Source organism: Electrophorus electricus, chromosome 4 (genome assembly GCF_013358815.1).
Source record: "Electrophorus electricus isolate fEleEle1 chromosome 4, fEleEle1.pri, whole genome shotgun sequence".
In the NCBI taxonomy this organism is placed as follows: Eukaryota; Metazoa; Chordata; class Actinopteri; order Gymnotiformes; family Gymnotidae; genus Electrophorus; species Electrophorus electricus.
Genome location: NC_049538.1, coordinates 15,087,955 through 15,107,208, shown reverse-complemented (window position 1 = coordinate 15,107,208; position 19,254 = coordinate 15,087,955). Strand labels below are relative to the sequence as shown.

The following is a 19,254-nucleotide window of genomic DNA, read 5'->3' as shown; positions in this document are numbered from 1 at the left end:
ATGCTCACAAATTTCATTTAATTAGTAGCAAATTAATCGAAGGTGGCAAAAGCAGGTCTTAATTTAAAATAATCAAATTCAGTCATCACTAATAAATCTGATTATCTAGGTTCTAAAGCAGCTTTTCAAAACTCTTTCCTACTGCTTGGTTGAAGTCATGTTTTATTTAAACTATAATTCAATATTCAGAATGCTGTAAATCCCCATCTGAACACTAAATCTCTTGGGGAAGGGGTGGGTAGAATGTATGACTGATTTATTATAAGTGCAACCAGGAAAACCAAAAAATGGATATAATTCTCCTGAGTGTAAGACACATCTGAGAGCAAACTTTAGAAGAGGAACATGGAGACACTCCATTAGTACCAAGCAAGACCAGGAGACAATAACTCAAAAGAATTAAAAAGACAAAAGAACAAGAGGTGTGCTCTTTGCCATTTTTATTTGTACATCAGAATTAAAAATGAACAGTGACTGTACAAAAATATTCTGCAGTTCATAGACTGTATAAGAGTGTCACATGAAATATTACAGTGAGGTCTGCACATATCAAGTTTATTGAAAAAGAGTGCATTTAAAAGCCTAAATAAGAATATTCCACAACCCAGGGAATACATGTGAAAAGTATAAAATACAAGAAAAATGCACATTACTACAAATGTTACATTTCAAAGGGTCTCTCTCTTTCCTCATCACTAAAAGATTTGTTTGTAATCTAGAGACTATGCCTCAAAATCTCCAGTGGCCCAGCCACCATATCTGTACTGGTATAAATACACATCCATTAGAACAATGGAAACCAAATCATAATTCATTCCTTACAAAAGCATTAACAGGCATTAAAGATCAAATATTAGCATTTCATGTTCTTGGCCATTTTCACAATAAGAAGACTATAAGGCTGTAAGCATATAACAGTGCATCCATTACAACAATATACACAACCAGTGGTTAGACTGCTTAGGTGATCCAGTGTGGTGTGCTTGAGTCCAGGGTCCTCCTGCCTCACTGTTCTGTTTAGGACAAGCTAGTATTCATGCTGCAGAAACATATTCTCAGTCACATTCTTAAAAAAAATAGAAGCACAAAGCCGTACTCTATATTAAAATTGCCTATTCAGAGCCATTATGATAAGCATGTGCTCCTGTAATTCAGAGCTGCCAAACCAAATTTACAGTCTGTAGCAGCAAGAGACCCAGCAGTCTGAACAGAGGAATGCAGGTAAGGACACACTGGGCCACATTGCTGGACGACTACAGCACTGCAGTTTAGTGAAGCCAGGGTGTCAGCTTGAACAATACCTTCCATCTGATGATGAGATAAGCTGAAATAAGTATATTTACTTTAAGATCAGCCTGCTAATTGGCTGCTTCCCTTACCTTGTCATTGGACGTTCTCAGGTGCACCGTTTCCATAACCACCTTTTGATTTCATCTGTGCTTGAACTGAATTCACCTTTTGAACAGTAGAGCAGAGTTATACACACTGACATGATACAGTCGCAGAGCATTAAACATTAAATGTTTTATCTGGCCTCCACTATTTAATTTCCATACAACTTTTATCTGCAGCACAAAATCAAAATTTAAAGTTAGCCTGGCTGCTATGCACAGTCACTAATAAGATGTTCCCAGGTCAATAATTCCTGGTCTTGTTTTCAAAACCTACAGTGGCCACTGATACATATGGCAGAGGATCACTGATCCAGACACAGGGCACATGAAACTGATAGTGTCACAGTAACGACTGTGACAAATGATGCAGTACAAAGCGACATAGTGTAGAGTGACTCACCGCTGCAAGACCCATACCCATGTCTCCCGAGCCTACATGTGTCATGTGAACAAAGTTGGTGGGTTCTCCAATCATTGACCGATCTATCCTCCGTCTCCTCTTCTACATCACAAAGTAATAACATTTAACAGCATGCACTGACTTGTTTCTGGCAGCACCTCAGTTTAAAGAGTATTTTTAGACTCTAAACTATTTTGCTAGCTGAGAATACCTTTCTGAGTAGACAACTAAAGCACTTCTGTAAGCCACTCTGAATAAATGCCATAACGGTAAGTGAACAGCCACTGCATGATCTGTGTGCTGATTCTCCGCATCACTACACAATACCGAAACATCACAGTGGAAACACCGGGGAAAATTACGGACGCTGTTCGAAATCACACTCACCGGCTGGGGCTGTTCGGCAACACAACAGCTGAAACAAACCCAGAACTCCGTCATGTCGACTTTAACTTACTAAAAACAACTACTACTTCCTCCTAGAGGCTGTCTGTTTTTCTCTTCCTCAGTCTTAGAACGGCCTCTCTCTGTCGTCTTCCTGTTGAGTCCCCCACAGCTAGGCCACAGGCATCTGGAGGAAGTCGATTACATGAAGATGGGTGGACCCTACACAGTCAACAGCACTGTCACATATAGTCAGCAACAATAAGACACTGCCTTTTCCAAGATCATACAGCACTAAAGACTTCCAGCACAACTTTGCCAGTGGATTTGTCTCTACACCCCCTAATGTAATATTACAACATGCAACATTTTAGGTTTAAGGGACTCTTCCTCCTGTGCTCTGAAAACACTAACACGACCTCTACTGACATGAACAGTAAATGTTATTTATTGATTTATTCATCTGAAATATGTCTTTTTAGAGATCTGTTTGAGATTTTACACTGATGGATACAAGAATTCACTCTGCAACAAATGTTTAGTTAGAATCAGGAAACCAATTTTAAGGACATGAAAGACTTAAAAGCCTTACTGTTATAATTGCTCTAATTCCTGGTACTCTTCAAACAGCATTACTGATTATGGCCTAAAACACCAAAACCCATCCTCTCACAATAAAAAAAAAGTTACACACACTATTATCTGCTAGTTTTACTTTTTAACTATTCAAATGTCTCAAATATTGCCTCAAAAGTTTAGCTAGAACAGCTAACTAGATACAATACTACACCACATGAACCATAAAAAACTGAATCATATGGATGGTACTCAAAGAACCATAACATAGCATTTATGTGAATATAAAAATAAAAACATTAGCTATAAAGATAAACATTAGTTAGCTACCTAAAATTAAAAACACTCGTAACTAAGTTTAAACTGCTTTTTGAAGTTAGTCCCATTAATAAAATCACATCACTGAAACGAAAGAGTTAACAATTTACAGAAATTAGCATATACCCAAGCATACTTTAGGCAAATGTAAGAAACTTGCTTCTAACTAACCTAGCTAACTCTCAACTAAGCTAGCATAGCAAAGTTCGCTTGCTAACTGTCTAAGGGTTAGCTAGCAGCAAGCCAGTTAGCAATCGAACGAATGAATTAATCAACTTTTACTTTATTTCGGGAATTGTTCCTCAAATCATGGCAAAATGGTTTACTGATACTGACAGAGCTATTAAAACCTTAAAATAATTTCTTTTAAGCAAATGATTACAAACAATAAACCTAGGGAGGAAAAAAAAGCATACCTTCGACACTTCCTCGAAGTTGCTGTCAGAAAAGCACTGAAACCCCCAAGCGGATCCAGATTTCTTGCCTGTACTAAAACTGCCAGATCTTCAAATACTCTTTACCGGAAATTGTAGTTTGCTACGACATGTAGATCATTTGCGCTGCTGCGAGAATCTTCCCGCCTCCTTCGAGCTTTCTCCTGCTAAAGATACCTGGGATATGAAGTTCTCGACTTTACTTTTACTTTAAACGAGTTGTTTAAAAGCGGCATACGTTTAGAAAGAAAGAGTGCCTTGTATAAGCATAAACACAGAAATAGAGCCACTGCATGATTCGCTGTTTTGAGCAAATATATAGACATGTAGTCAAGATCAGTTCAGTTGTCTTAAGTCCAGCAGTCGAAGCTCTATCACCAGAAGGCACTAATGACACTTCTGAATTTTCGGGAACGCAGTGCACGGCTCCTGAGATCAGGGGCCCGCCTGCTGGCCACAAGCGGTTGGCTGAAAAAACGAAACGACCGATGAAACGCATTCGTTATTGCGTTGTTCGACAGCAGAGAGATGCCGTAACACGCTAGCTAGCTAACCAGGACTCCTGAACGCAACCATGGTATACGCTCGTATCCCAGCGGCGCACAAAAGAAAGAAAATTAAGGGAAAGAAAGCAGGATGTTCAGTTCTGACTGCAGTAAGAAGATAGGTAAAGATTTTACAGTGTGGATAAATGTTGAATTTTGCAGTAAAAAAAAATCTTTGATTAAGCCCCCAGACATTTGTTGGGGTCTCCAGAAATGCCAAATCCGCCCCTGTATCCGTGGTCTCTGTGCATTTTCTTTATATGTTGTCTAATTGTCTGTTAATAAAAATAAAAACATAAATAACGTTGATGAGGTGCAACACTACATTGTGTGCTCGACGTGCAAGCCGTCCTGTCCTATTTTATCTTACAGGGAAGAATAGGAGGAGGCTATAGTATAAAACAAATATAACAAGGGTGTCGAGTTTAGATTTTGAGGGGGCCGCTAGTGTTTACGTGCCCTAACAAACTCATATAATCAGCTAAAATGCTGAATCGTGTTAAAGAGGGTAGGACACTAAACAGTTTTGAATGATAACAATCACGCTAAAGTTCACTGTCTTTATAAACTGTTTTATATCTATTTCTTAATCTTTATTCTGTTGTTTTAATGACTTGTATAACCTGTTTTAAATGATAATAATTTAAATACAATTTTTGATGTTAATAGAATGGAATGTGGCGTTAAGCTCTCCGTGGAAGCGCACATGTCATAGGGATGTGGAGCAGACGCGCACTGTGCCCGATCTCACTGTCCCGTTAAACTTCTCTTTCTCTCTGTTCTTAAATAACATGGTATTAATATGGTAACTCATTTGGAATTACGGGTTGAATTGGGTTATGTCTTGATGAACAAACAAACAAAACAACCCCAGAGCTGCGGAGTCGAACGAATCACCGAACACCTGTAGTCTACGGGCCTTTGAACCCCACCCCGCGCAACATCACACACCAATATGGAAAGTGGAGACTGAGGCAGGTGCGTGTTTTGATCAAACAGTATGTGGCTTGATCTCAGAGAGGAAATGCACCCGTATATCCAAACTTCAATGAGGGTCCTGCTACAGTCCAATCCAGATTGGCATTGTTTATGAACGCGCTATTAGGGTTGAACTTATTGTTCGCGTTACTGCGTGTGCAGTTAGTTACCTTAAAGGATGGTGCGGGGGTGCTCATCAATTCAAGGAGCTGAAGCTAAAAATTTGAATTGCGTTAATGTAAAAACCACATAGACCAATCCGACGTATTTTTGCTATCGTTGTTTGTTTGTTCCAACTGTCTAATTTCATGAAACAGAAAGATACCTTTTTCGTTCACATAAAGGAAATCTTTGTCTATTCAGCTTGATATCAAAAAGTATAAATGTATCAAATTCAAAACATCCGTACATTCTAATGTTAGCCTGAGAACTGTACAAACCACGCACCGGGTTATTTATTATTTTTGATCTATTTCCCATTTTCTGAGGTGTCTGTGGAGGAGCCTAAATCGGAGGACGGATGATCTGAAGCTGTGCTGATTGGCTGGTGTCTTTGGCGACCACTCTTTAAATGCCCAATCAGAGAGGCCGAAAGAGTAGTGGAACGCGCGAGCAAGCACACAGACCTCTCTTGGTGGAAGATCGCGAAGAAGTGACATCCGCCAGCTTTCACCCGCTCAGCAACATGGAGGACTCGAGTAGTTGACGTTTCCTTAAACCTTCTCTTTTAAAGCTTTCTTCCGATCACTGATCCGTTTCGCATAAAGTCTTCGGGTTTGTTTACTTAAACCAGTTGCGGCGCTCCAGCTTTCCGTTATAAGATGAAGTACATAATCGGCATTGGCGGGTGAGTATAAGCGTGCGTACTGAGAACGTCACTCCTAACTGTAATATGGCTACCGAGCGCGCGTGGTGCACGTGGGATTCGTTTTTACACTATACTTTAATACTTCTGTATTTTACTTATTTTTGTAATACAGTTAACTAGACATGTCTGGGACGTAGTCTCCGTTTATTTACTACCGGAGGTAGACTATTGAATGGTAGCGCGCTGACTAAACGAAAATATAATATTCCCATATCCTCTTCCCTTGTAAATTGCCCTTCTGTAAGCGATTCTCCTTGCCAATAAGACGTTTCCGGTGTTGTATTATCTCAGGGTAACTAACGGGGGTAAAACCACCCTCACCGAGAAACTCTACAAGAACCTGTCCAACTGCTGCGTGGTGCATCAGGACGACTTCTTTAAGGTGAGAGCGCGTGCTGTGTATGCGGTCTTTGAGCCTAGGATTGGGAGTTAGTTCTTTCGACAGAGCAGTTTCCTGTATAGCTACTGATCTCCAGCTCTTGTCTTTTTAATAGACCCAAGCTGAGTCAGAGGGCTAATGGCTAGCGATTATAGGCTTGCGGGGTAGAGGCAGGCCAGTGGCAGGTGGTGGGGGGGGGTAGATGCTTTGGGCTGGGCTGTGGTAGCCGTTCAGTTGGCCTCTGCCGTGCTGAATGTACGAGAGTCCATCTCATCCGTGTATGTTTCAGCCCCAGGATGAGATTGAAGTTGGTGAAGATGGCTTTAAGCAGTATGATGGTAAGCCGGGGTCTTCTGGCTGGGTTGGGTTTTGGGTCTGTGTTTGTGTGTGTGTGTGTGTGTGTGTGCAGACAAGGCGCCTTATTTAACTAATGCAGTCTTGCATGTTTTTAAATTAAGACGCCTAATGGTGTAGCCCTCCTTCTCCCTCATTGGTTGTTTTTGCGTGTGTGTGTGTGTGTGTGTGTGTGTGTGTACTTCCTGTAGTCATCACAGCATTGGACATGGAAGCCATGATGAGCACCATCTACGCCTGGCTGGACAACCCGGTGAAGTTTGAGAGGTCTCACGGCGTCAACAACACCTTGGACTCCGAGATCCTCCCAAGATCCAGAGAAGATGAGGACTCCCATATTCTCATTGTGGAGGGCTTTCTGCTGTACACCTATGGGTGAGGTGTCTCTCTCTCTCTCACTCTCTCACACACACTCACACACAAACATACACAAACACAGGTGTTGGAGGGAGAGCTTGCACGCGTCTGTACATTTTGGTTGTGAACTGCAATCAGCTGAGCCTAGTTTCTTTGTACAGCACATTTTGATTTTGGACTCGATAAATGATAAGTGCTATACAAACAAATACTACTGTTGTTCTTACTATGAATAATAATATTATTATTATTACTATTATTATTACTATTATAATTACTACATTTGTTACTTGTAGTAGCCACATGCTTATAGATATAAAAATCTAAAATGTTGCCATTGGTTCTCCACAGACCCTTGATCGATGTTTTTGACCAGCGGTACTTTATTTCCATCCCGTATGAAGAATGCAAAAAGAGGAGGTGGTGAGTGGAGAAGCATTCACTGATACATCAAGCACGGTTATCAATCCACTTCTCCTAATACGTGTGTGTGTGTGTGTGTGTGTGTGTGTGTGTGTCAGCTCAAGGAACTACGCGGTGCCGGACCCCCCCGGTCTGTTTGATGGTCATGTCTGGCCCATGTACGTCAAACACAAAAAAATGATGGAGGACTTAAGAGTTGATGTTGGTAAGTGTGTGTGTGAGTGTGTGTGTGAGTGCTTGTAAGTACATTTTAAATAGTAAATTTGTGTGTTCTTACAGTGCAGCTTGATGGAACTATGTCTAAGGAGCAGCTGTACAACTCTGTGTATGGAAACATTATCAAGATAATCTAAAACTAACAAAGGTACATATTGTTTCATTGCTACACTACAGCAAATCATGGGTGTTTTTTCAAAGTCATATTTTGTTTTGGTGCCCCAAAAGACATATTTTGGTCTGTCTGTGTGTCTCACTGTGTGTGTGTCTGTTTTACAGATCTGTTGATCAGCTCTGATGCACCAGGAGGAAGTCCTTTCGCAGTGTGTGCCATGTAGACAGCGTCTGTTCGCTGCCTTCTATGCTACAAGCTTGCGGCTTTTTTATACTCTCATATTTATTGCGTTTATTTTCCTCCAAACACTATTCATGTTGGTTGCTCTGGAGATGGTTGCAGAAAGCAGCATTAATCAATAAAATCAGAGGTCCTGCTAAGGTTGTGTTCGTGTTCCTCCACAAAACCGTATGTGTGTGTGTGGTGTGTGTGTGTGTGTGTGTGTGTGTGCGCAGCGGAGCTTTGGAGTAATGGAGTCTGTGATTCACATGCATCACGTAGACCATGTTGTTATGACTCTAAAACATAATTCTGTGACCTTGTTTACCAAAAGGCTCAATCCTTCCATGTGTGTCAGTGTGCGCGTCTGGTGAAGCGTCCTGGCCACATCCCGTTGCTCCCAGGCCTTTGGGCTCATTATGGTTTTTCCTGCAGTCCATTTTTCTTTCCTTAAACACAGACGCCAATTGGCCACTCTGTCATGTCACGCCCGTCGTCTGGGCGATGGGGTGCGGGGGTGGAAGCTGCAGTGTAATCTCTGTCCTCAGGCAGCTAGCATAAGGTGTTCCATGATTCTGAGAAACATGAAGGAGTTACATGAGCATGACTGACTACTCCTTATTCATCAGTTTACTGAACATATCAGTGTTGCTGCAGCTCTGCTCTCACAACAGAAACGTGTGGACGGAGATACAATTTAGGACCTTTGCATATTGTAAAATTATGGTTGTCTTGTGACAGGCGCTAGGCTGCAGGTTGTCTTCATTAGGCATTGGTGCTTAAACAGTCAGCTCAGTTTAACGATCTAAATGTGAGCCTACAGCTCCACCCTTCACATTTAGAAACAGTTTCTACATGTCAAAAGCTGGCTTCTCTTATGCTAGGCAGGGCACCCTGGAAGGAAATATGAACATGTAGAATGTGGGTTCAGACACCGAAAATGTGCCTTCAGTGAAACAAAGGAGATTATACACATGGAAATAGAAGAAAATGGTTTTGCGAAGGCTATTTCAGAGGGAGAATCTGTTTAGACATTTGTCTGTTTTTGGTGTCCAAGAGGTGAAAGGAAGGTGCTGCATTCCAGTAAATGAAGAGTTTGTGTGATATGTGATCAGTGTCTGCATGTGCCTTCAGGTTGCTAAGTTTTAATATATGAAAGGTGCAGCATTAATATATTTAGCTTTAGTCATGTGTGTGTTGGTGTGTGTGTGTTTGTGGCATGAGCTTATGTGAAAGGAAAATGGAGCTTGTAAACATTAAAAAATATTGCATATGTGTTTTGTTTTACATGCAGGTAACGGTATGCTCCGAAAGCAGAACTTGAGCTGTCACAGACGAGCAGCACCTCACAAATAAACGTGTACAAATATGTAGTCCAGTGACCCTCACCTTGACCTTGTCCACAATGACAGCAAGACACACATGCAGTGTGTGTGAGTGAGTGTGAGAGTGTGTTTGCGTGTGAGAGACGCTTTAGCACTAAGGTGGCTGTTGCATGGGCGTGTGAAAAGCGTAGAGCCCACTGATTCACACAAACCTGCTGCCTTTCTGCACTTCATCTTAGTACAGTCCCACCACTGATGCATGTCACACACACACACACACACACACACACACACCCAACTGAAAACTCAGTTTTGTTTTGTAGCTGTGTGGGGTGTAGGCCAGCTGTGTCCTAAGTGGCAGGACAACATGCTGCTATGTACTCTCTGCAGTCTCACCTGATCCAGACCTGCCTATCAGGAGATGATCAGTGTGATCAAGTCTGAGGCAAGGTTACCAGTCTGACAATCCAGGAGAGGATTTCCCTGGATCTACGTTAGCCACATTCTCTGGTTTTTACTTTGCACTCCAGTCAAGAGTACACAAAAATGTGAAATGTACACAAAAATGTGAAAAAGAAATAACACTAAACACAAATAACCTCTTCCAGACCATTAAATCTATGCTGGTTTTAGTGCTACTGGGAAAACCCCCACCAGGTGGAATGGCCCAGCTCCAAACCACACATCTGTACTACCATTGTTGTAAAAAACAACCCTACATATCTAGCTGAAAGCTCTGGAATTCATCATACATTTAAATCCCATGTTTTCAGTCCCAAAAACATGAGCTTATTTATGAAAGTGATTTCTGAAAAGTAGTGAATATCTCCTGGAGCAGTGAGCCTGGGTACCTGCAGGTGTTTGGTCCCTCTGCTTGCAGGAACTTCTCATGCTCGCCTGCAGTGTGACTTGGAGGGACACCCGAGTCCTGCGGTGTGACGCTGGGTGTCAGAGGCCTGACTCCTGCAGCTCTCCTTCCTGCTATGCTGCTTTCTGAGAGACTGACATTGTGGCATTTCCCCCGAACTGGTGGATCTGTGTAGACAGTATGGTAGGTAATGTAGTCAGTAGGCGGGAAGCCTCACCAAGCCAACAAAGGTCATTCGGTTCCCGCTGCATGAATGGGGAAGATAAGCACTTATCTGAGTGAGAAGCCCCTTCCCAAACCCCTGAGATAATGTTTGTGGCAGAGAGATGTGCTTAATTATGACCTCAGCAGTCCAGTGATTCTCACAAACCTGCTGCCTTTCTGCACTTCATCTTAGTACAGTCCCACCACTGACACACACACACACACACACGCACGCACGCACGCACGCACGCACGCACACACACACACACACACACACACACACACACACACACACACACACTCTCTCATATATGTGCAGCTCCGGAAAAAGAGACCACTACAAAATGATCAGTTTCTCTAGTTTTGCAGTTGATGGGCATGTGTTTGACCAGGCTGAGCAGTTTTGTTTTATTCTATAAACTACTGGCAACATTTCTTCCAAATTGCAGATAAAAATATTGCAATGTTTTTAATGAAAATGACTAATCGTCAAAATAACAAAACAGTTACAGAAATTTCAGACCACAAATAATGCAAAGAAAACAAGCTCATATTCATTTATAAACAACACAGTACTAATATTTCAACATGGATCGAGAAATCAATATTTGGTGGAATAACCCTGATTTTTAATCACAGCTTTCATGTGTCTTGGCATGCTTTCCACCAGTCCTTCACATTGCTGTTGGGTAACTTCACGCCACTCTTGGCACACAAATTCCAGGAGCTCAGTTTTGTTTGATGGATTGTGACCATCCTTCTTCCTCTTGATCACATTCCAGAGGTTTTCAGTGGGGTTCAGGTCTGGAGATTGAGCTGGCCATGATAGGGTCTTGATCTGGTGGTCCCTCATCCACACTTTGATTAACCTGGCTGTGTGACATGGTGCAATATCCATTGTCCAATCATCAGAGTTGGGGAACATTGTCAGAGCAGAAGGAAGCAAGTTTTCTTCCAGCACAGTTTTGTAAATGGCTTGATTCATGTGTCCTTCAGAAAGACAAATCTGCCTGATTCCAGCCTTGCTGAAACATTCCCAGTTCATCACCGATCTTGCACCATGTTTCACGGCGGGTGCGAGGCACTCTGGCTTGTAGGCCTCTCCAGGTCTCCGTCTAACCATTACACGACCAGGTTTGGACAAAGCTGAAAATTGCACTCATCAGAGAAGATGACCATACTCTAGTCCTCTATGGTCCAATCCTTATGGTCTTCATTCTGGCTCTTCTTTGCTTCTCATTGATGAAGGGCTTTTTTCTAGCTTTGCACAACTTCAGCCCTGCCTCCAGATGCCTGTTTCAAACCCTCCTTACTGTGCATGTCACCCCGGCTGCTGCATGCCATTCTCTTTGTAGGTCACTTGACGTCATCTTACGGTTGTTAAGTGACATTGGAATAAGGTGGCGATCATCACGGTCAGTAGAGAGTTGTTTTCGACCTCTGCCAGTCTGTAGCTATTGTTGTCCCATGTGTTTGTTGCTTGACCTTTGTCTTATGAACCAGTTTTTGAAATTTTCAAGATGGAAGCAACCTGACGTTCACTGTATCCCTCTGCTAGTAAAGATTGAACTCTCCTGTTCCTCATTAAGAACCTTTCTTTTCAACTCTTTTGGCATGGTCTGTAGCTGTATTTTGACTACATTTATTTTTGGGTGGTTCTAGCACTGCTTTTACCATCCAGCTGGTTCTATAACAAGAGAATAGTGAAGACAACAGCAGTGGTTTTTATACTGTTGCTCGTTAGAACTGGATTTTGTTAAGATGATCACCTTCATCTCAGTAAGTACAATGAGGTACATCTGTGAAGGAATTCAACAAACACTTTTGCTGAATGGCTCTCACACACACACACACACACACACACACACATGCATATACACATGCACACACCCACACACACACACACACACACACATACACATGCACACACCCACACACATTCCCACATGCCCTTTACATTCCATTCCCTGTTTCTCTTCGGTGCATTTTTTTTTCAATATTATTTATGAATTTGACACAGTTGGTGTTTTGGCTGAGCTCAGTGCTATGGTGGTGGTGTGTGTATGTTTTGGGTTTGAACTCAATGGACTGAGTAGAAATGAATATTTCTGAAGGTCCGGTGCTGGAACAAGGCTAAACATTTCACGGCTGCCACACACCTTCTGTGGTCAACAATCACACACACACACACACACACACACACACACACACACACACACACACACACACATACACTCAGACAAAAAGCAAAAACAAGTCAGTAAATTCCTTTATGGCACCTTTTCCCCTGTTTGTGTCTGGATTTAGACGTAACTGCTCATTCATCCAGTTAAGAGCAGTTCTGCTGACCACCAATTACTCTCACTGTAAACACAAAGAAAAACAAACTCATCCGCATGCGCACACAACCTCTCTCTCTCTCCCTTTGTCTGTCTGTCTTTGTCTCTCTTGCAGTAGAATACTGTAGCAAAGGTTGCGTGTTTTATTTTGGAACTTTATTTATTATTTGGTACTTAAAAATTGTACTACAACACTGCCACTTCAAAGCTTGTGAGAATCCTACGCATTTGTTGAATGTCTCAGTTTATTGAATGTTTCAATTAGCGTGCCAATTATTTTGACAATCACCACTTAGAGTTAATATCAATCAATTATTTATTGCACTGTTTGAAAATAAACCAATTAGTTCTTGAAAACATCAGTGTAAGTGTGCTGGTTCTAGAACATTATGTTTGATACTGCCAATCCCCAGTTCAGCTTTATAAAGAATCATTTTATCATTTTATCATCCACAGAATGTATGTCTAACTTACAGAAATCAATAAAACTGTTACTCACACTCACAAACTGTGTTATGGCACAGTGTTATGCTGTACTGTGCTTAAAGATCCATAAAAATGATAGAGACTCCATTCTCCCTGTTCTCCACCTCTCTCAGCAACTCCTCTCTCCATCTCATCTCTCTCCATCCCCCTCTCCCCATCTTTTCCCCTGTAGTGTGCATGAGATTAACAGCACCTGGCTTTCCTGTGCCCTCCGCAGAGTTATTTTAATCTGCACAGGTTTCTGGTGACTTAACGCATGCCGTACTTCCTGCTCCACCCAGGCTCAATGGCTCCAGCCAATCGCCTCCACTGTTACATAACAGTCCTCAGAACAGCTGGACCAGTAACAATGCAGCTTGTGTTTTTCAAGTATGCCAGTGTGGTGTTACTAAACCAGCATGTGGTGTGGTAAGGCCAAAACACCAACACAGCCCACTCTTAAGAAGATGGTGTCATTTCCTGTTATGATACAGACAGGGAGAGAGACAGAGAGGGAGAGACAGGGAAAGAAAGGGGATGAAAGAGAAGTTCCTCTTCAGGGTGAGGCAGTATTTAATCAGACAGAACAGCATTTCAGCCCACCACGAGCTGTTGCTTTCTGAGGCAGTAGAAACACACACACCCACAGTGGTTGCGGGCTGACTGAGAAGGTTGTTTTTTTCCTTTATGGCCCAAAAGGCTAAAAGCAGGATCCTCATGGACAAGCAGGGGCCAATTGCCCTCGGAAACAGCTTGGTAGCCAAGACCGTCTGTCTGCTTCAGCTCACACACACACATACTCTATCTCAGCCACAGACAAGAGCTGATGCACACACGAACACACAGACACACACAAACACACTCACACTGTGTCAGCCACAGACAAGACCTGATGCACACACGAACACACAGACACACACAAACTCACACTGTGTTAGCCACAGACAAGACCTGATGCACACACTCACACTGTCAGCCACAGACAAGAGCTGATGCACACACGAACACACAGACACACACAAACACACTCACACTGTGTCAGCCACAGACAAGACCTGATGCACACACGAACACACAGACACACACAAACTCACACTGTGTCAGCCACAGACAAGACCTGATGCACACGAACACACAGACACACACAAACACACTCACACTGTCAGCCACAGACAAGAGCTGATGCACACACGAACACACAGACACACACAAACACACTCACACTGTGTCAGCCACAGACAAGACCTGATGCACACACGAACACACAGACACACACAAACTCACACTGTGTTAGCCACAGACAAGACCTGATGCACACACTCACACTGTCAGCCACAGACAAGAGCTGATGCACACACGAATACACAGACACACACAAACACACTCACACTGTGTCAGCCACAGACAAGACCTGATGCACACACGAACACACAGACACACACAAACTCACACTGTGTTAGCCACAGACAAGACCTGATGCACACACTCACACTGTCAGCCACAGACAAGAGCTGATGCACACACGAACACACAGACACACACAAACACACTCACACTGTGTCAGCCACAGACAAGAGCTGATGCACACACGAACACACAGACACACACAAACACACTCACACTGTGTCAGCCACAGACAAGACCTGATGCACACACGAACACACAGACACACACAAACTCACACTGTGTCAGCCACAGACAAGACCTGATGCACACGAACACACAGACACACACAAACACACTCACACTGTATCAGCCACAGACAAGAGCACTCTCTCTCTCTCTCTCTCTCTCTCTCTCTCTCTCTCTCACACACACACACACAGACACACAAATACAAGCACAAGCACAGGAATTGATACACACACATCTTATCCTCAGACAAGAGCTGACACACTCACACACAAAACAACTCTTATCTTAGCAACACAAATACACACACATATATCCCGATGGCTTACAGAATCAGATGTCTGGTGCACCCAAACAAACACACTCCTTTCCGCGTGGGAGATGGGGTTTGGCTGCCTGACAGGTTGGTAATAAGAATAAAAATACATGTGTTTGTGTTTGTGGCAGCTGCTGGTTCGAGGAGGAAAATTTTACCCACAGCTGTGGGCAGAGACCCCTGGCTGCAAACACATTCAGCTCTACTACAGCTCTACTACACCCTACAGTCATTGTGGCAGACAGGAGTTTCAGCAACCAGCTGCATTTTATTGAGTTAGTGTCTCAAGTGTCCATTTATAAATACTTCCAGATCCCACAAGCCACCTATGTCTCCAGCGACTGTATATTTATTTGGCCGACCACTTTACCAGCCGAGCTGACAAAGCCCGTCAGTCTGTGATGAAGAACAAGTCTCAGCCGTGTTTGGGTCCGGTTGTTTCCTTTCCTCTAGCTGACATAATGATGATATTGATCTGGGTCTGAGTGGACGCATTGGTAGAGAGTGGATTCACTGTTAAAGATTCACTGTTATAGAGGGAATTCATTGTTAGAGAGTGTATTCCCTGCTAGAGAACAAGTACTGAGATCTAATTCCCTTTCTCAGCTTCCTGTGTCTGCTTTACCCTGTAAACGATGCGGAAGCTGCAGTTCTGGTTTATAGTTTTGCATCATGATTAAATAACAGTCAAAAAAATGTTAGTTACAGAAAATGGACTCATTTGTCCCTAGTGTGCTGTTTCACATTCAGATTGACATGTTTAACCTGGAAAGTCAACACATTACTGCTGCCTTTACAGAGTCTACTACAGTACTACAGTCTTCACTGAGGTTTCTCGAGGAGAGGGACCAAAAGAGCAGAACCCTTTATTAACTGGATATTAGAGGTGCAAATATTTATGGAAGTGTTACAGCTTTTCCAGCTTCTGTGGATCCTCAGACACTTGCAGAACCCCTCTATTGCAACAAGAATGGGGACACCCTAGGTCTAGGTGCAAAAGCACAAAAATTGAGGGATAAAGCTGAGGGTTAGAGAGCAAGGGGTGAAATAGGATTGGACCCAGGCATCTGCTCAGTGTAAATTTCACAGGCTTCTGCTGGCACCTAGAGATCAGATGGTGTATTGCAGTGACAAATATGATTGGGGGTGTGGTTAACATAAGCGGGTGCTGAGCAGAGAACTCAAAATCTCCATTAATATAAAGAATATTCACTGTTAAATCTCAAAACATATTTTTAAGCATTCAATATAAGTGTTTACTTGTCAAATGCCTGGTTTTACAGTTGGATGGTGCAAAAAAAAAAAAAAAGTAATTACCTCATATAGACTTTCTGGGGCACTATTTTCAACTTCATGAAAAGGTCAAAAGCAGTTTAGTGACACCACAAGCTGGGCTGTAGAGGCTAGAGTAGCTCTATTTCCACACAGAGTGTCACTCAACAGCTTGGTTATGGGATCATTATGTGCAAGTGTGATTTATCCAATAATGTTCAGGTCATGGGTTCTACTGCCATGTGAAGCTTCAAATGGGACCAATACCAATAATGTAGAGTGGTGTGTGTGACTTTTGTAAAAACACTGGCCACAAAACCAATGTGAGATCATTTTAGCATTTTTGTCTGACTCTAAAACTAAGCTTCTGACACTGTAAACCCATTTTAAATTCACCTCAGCTTCATAACATTCTCACATTTGTAGAATGACACGGAGTGATGGTTGGAGCAGTTGTGAGGGCTATCTGCCCAAACAACACTCACACTTCAAAAACTTCACGTCACATCAATGCAGAATGTGCAGGACAAGGTTGCCATAATGAAACAAGACAACTATAATAAATCTGAAAAATCTAGAGCAAGACTCACACTTAATGCATGGAAAAACTCCTTGGAATTTTTATACACTCATAAATGTGCAAAAAGTGCATTGTACCATTGGAAAATATGAATTGTTTGCTGAATACTGTCTTGTTTGATATGAGAATCTATACCACATACAATTTTAAACCCATAAAACTTACTCTGTTTACAGTGTAGCTTTAAAAACTCTGTGCTTCTTTAATGACATCATTAATTATCATACAGACATCAGATATGAGAGTCCAGGACAGCCTTGGGAGTTAGGGGTTAGAGGGAGGCTGCCTCTGGTGACAATATGGTGCTGAGAGAGCCACTGACCATGGTGACCACCACTACCATGCCTCATAAACGTCCGAACTGTCTCTAGGATATTTCCTGCAGGAGATTTCCCAGTCAGCTGGTTAACTTCACTCAAAAATCACTGCTTGATAACAGCAACATCCTTCATCTTTCCTCGTACTAGACAGCTGGGTCTTATGTTGTCCTTCTAATAGAGAAATCCAGCCTTCTGCAATACTTGTAGGTCAAATTGCTTGTCAACAATACTGTTGTAGCAGGTGGTAGCCAAAAAGGCATGGTGAAGTGGACCCAACATAAAAAACACAAGCATATAATGGAGGCTCAGGGGCTCATGTCTGTACAGAGGCTAGAATGTGCAGTGGTTTCTCTGGCTTTTGCACATTTGGTAGACTGGCATTAAGTGCGTTTGGCTGGTTTGGCAGTTAGTTGTCTCTCTCTCTCCAGTTCTCTCTCCCTCTGCTGTTCTCTTTCCAGGACCTCCTTGTGCCTCTGCTGCTGGAGTTTCAAAGCTCTCTTCTGCTTATGTTACAGACAGACAGATACACACACACACACACACACACACACACCAGATGTGAGATTAATAGACTATACCACTGGTAAACAGAATGGGGGAAAAAAAATTCCCTAAACTTGAGTTATTCATCATGAGTAGTTTCATATGTTTCATATGAGTAGTTTGAAATGGGAGGTGAACAGCTAACTCACCTTTAGCTTGGAGGTCTTCTCATGCAAAGTTATCATCTCTTTCCGTATGTTTACCAGTTTGCTGTGATACACTTTTGCCTCTGAGAACTACAAGCAACAGCACTATTACAGAAAGAGCTTAGTCTCCTCATAAGAAGTCAGTTTTTAAAATTACAACTGAGGTAAACTGAACTCAGTTATGGAAGTTTAATGGCAAGTGTACAAGAAGTGTGATGAGTGTAGTTCAGTGGTACAGGAAAGAAAGGGCTTACCAGAGAATTTAGATCAATCATGGAATTGCACTCTCGAAGTTTGGCTATTTCCTGTTCCAGTGTATCAAGTAATATGGCCTGATTTTGCCTACAGAGGAAAAACAGATATTTAAATTAAAGGTTTACCTTCTGACTTTGCATGTAAGATTGTTCGAGATCCCTACGTCAGCTCCTGCAGAGCTTGCTTGGAACGCTGTAGCTCGGGCACATAGTGAGAAATCAGCCCTTCAGTCAGTTTCTCTATGGCCTGCTCGTTCACAAGGACAACATCGTCCAAAGGCTCATCCACCCCAGACCCTGTGCATGAAAGTAACACAAAAAGAACCCGAAATATTTTTTTTTCGTCTATAGTTGTATTATAATTATAGTGTTACTTGTCGCGTTTTGGGGTTGTCTGACCTCTTTCTGGCGATACCCCTGCATCCGCATATCGAGCGTCTTGCTCCATTTGGCATTGAACCAACTAGCGCAAACGCCCTAAATACATAACAATTTGGTTGGTCTTCGGCTTCGGGCAAAGATCTCACCAATAATTGTTTAAATAACTTTACAACATGTTTACGTAGATCTGTCAGCATCGTAAACATCGTACTAACACACCTAATCCTGTAACCTATCTAATCTTGATCGATTGCGAAGTACGTTAACATAGCTAAGCTAGCTAGGCCAGGTAGTCTAAGCAAATGATTAAGTTGGTTAGCTTTTTCGACAGCTATAGATAACCAAGCAAAAACAGAACTCTTATTAGCAAATATGTAGCTTCATCTAAAGCTTTCTCTTCCGCATATGTTTTTAGATACACTGAAATGTATAAACGTAAATCCTTACCTTTCAACATTTCTACTAGCTGCCACACTATTTCCCGAATCAATCAGCCCTTGAAAACATCACATGACACTTTCTTGCAGTATGAGTACGCTGCGCGGATCTACATGTCAAAGTACGCAACGTTACTTGTGTACCGTGACGTAGAGATCTGCGAGTCTGCGCAAATCCGCGCGAACTCTGCCACTCTAACGCACCCTGTTCA

General features: G+C 42.3%; 3 protein-coding genes across 7 annotated transcripts; 1 reads left to right on the top strand and 2 right to left on the bottom strand.

The window, feature by feature from the left end:
* Positions 1-423: 423 nt before the first annotated feature.
* Positions 424-3,584, bottom strand: LOC113585342 (CDC42 small effector protein 2-like). Of its 4 annotated transcripts, none has more exons than XM_027022776.2 (5): positions 3,489-3,584; positions 2,182-2,365; positions 1,795-1,896; positions 1,380-1,455; positions 424-1,039 (listed from the first exon to the last, which is right to left on the bottom strand). In XM_027022776.2, the coding sequence occupies exons 2-4, from the start codon at positions 2,233-2,235 to the stop codon at positions 1,384-1,386; spliced, it is 228 nt and encodes a 75-aa protein (XP_026878577.1). In that variant the 5' UTR covers positions 2,236-2,365; positions 3,489-3,584; the 3' UTR covers positions 424-1,039; positions 1,380-1,383. The 4 variants fall into 4 exon arrangements, with proteins under 4 accessions (XP_026878577.1, XP_026878574.1, XP_026878576.1 ...); XM_027022773.2 differs by having other exon boundaries at positions 2,182-2,400; positions 3,489-3,535; XM_027022775.2 differs by lacking the exon at positions 3,489-3,584 and adding an exon at positions 2,771-2,787 and having other exon boundaries at positions 2,182-2,400.
* Positions 3,585-5,641: 2,057 nt separating this feature from the next.
* mibp2 (muscle-specific beta 1 integrin binding protein 2) lies at positions 5,642-8,121 on the top strand. 2 transcript variants are annotated; one of them, XM_027022808.2, is made up of 8 exons: positions 5,642-5,876; positions 6,189-6,279; positions 6,566-6,614; positions 6,822-7,005; positions 7,339-7,410; positions 7,509-7,615; positions 7,690-7,774; positions 7,906-8,121. In XM_027022808.2, the coding sequence occupies exons 1-7, from the start codon at positions 5,851-5,853 to the stop codon at positions 7,761-7,763; spliced, it is 603 nt and encodes a 200-aa protein (XP_026878609.1). In that variant the 5' UTR covers positions 5,642-5,850; the 3' UTR covers positions 7,764-7,774; positions 7,906-8,121. The 2 variants fall into 2 exon arrangements, with proteins under 2 accessions (XP_026878609.1, XP_026878610.1); XM_027022809.1 differs by lacking the exons at positions 5,642-5,876; positions 6,566-6,614.
* A 9,018-nt stretch (positions 8,122-17,139) lies between these two features.
* bloc1s6 (biogenesis of lysosomal organelles complex-1, subunit 6, pallidin) lies at positions 17,140-19,161 on the bottom strand. The gene is made up of 6 exons (XM_027022787.2): positions 19,053-19,161; positions 18,624-18,701; positions 18,389-18,521; positions 18,225-18,312; positions 17,974-18,060; positions 17,140-17,781 (listed from the first exon to the last, which is right to left on the bottom strand). The coding sequence occupies exons 2-6, from the start codon at positions 18,670-18,672 to the stop codon at positions 17,662-17,664; spliced, it is 477 nt and encodes a 158-aa protein (XP_026878588.1). The 5' UTR covers positions 18,673-18,701; positions 19,053-19,161; the 3' UTR covers positions 17,140-17,661.
* Between the last annotated feature and the right edge of the window lie 93 nt (positions 19,162-19,254).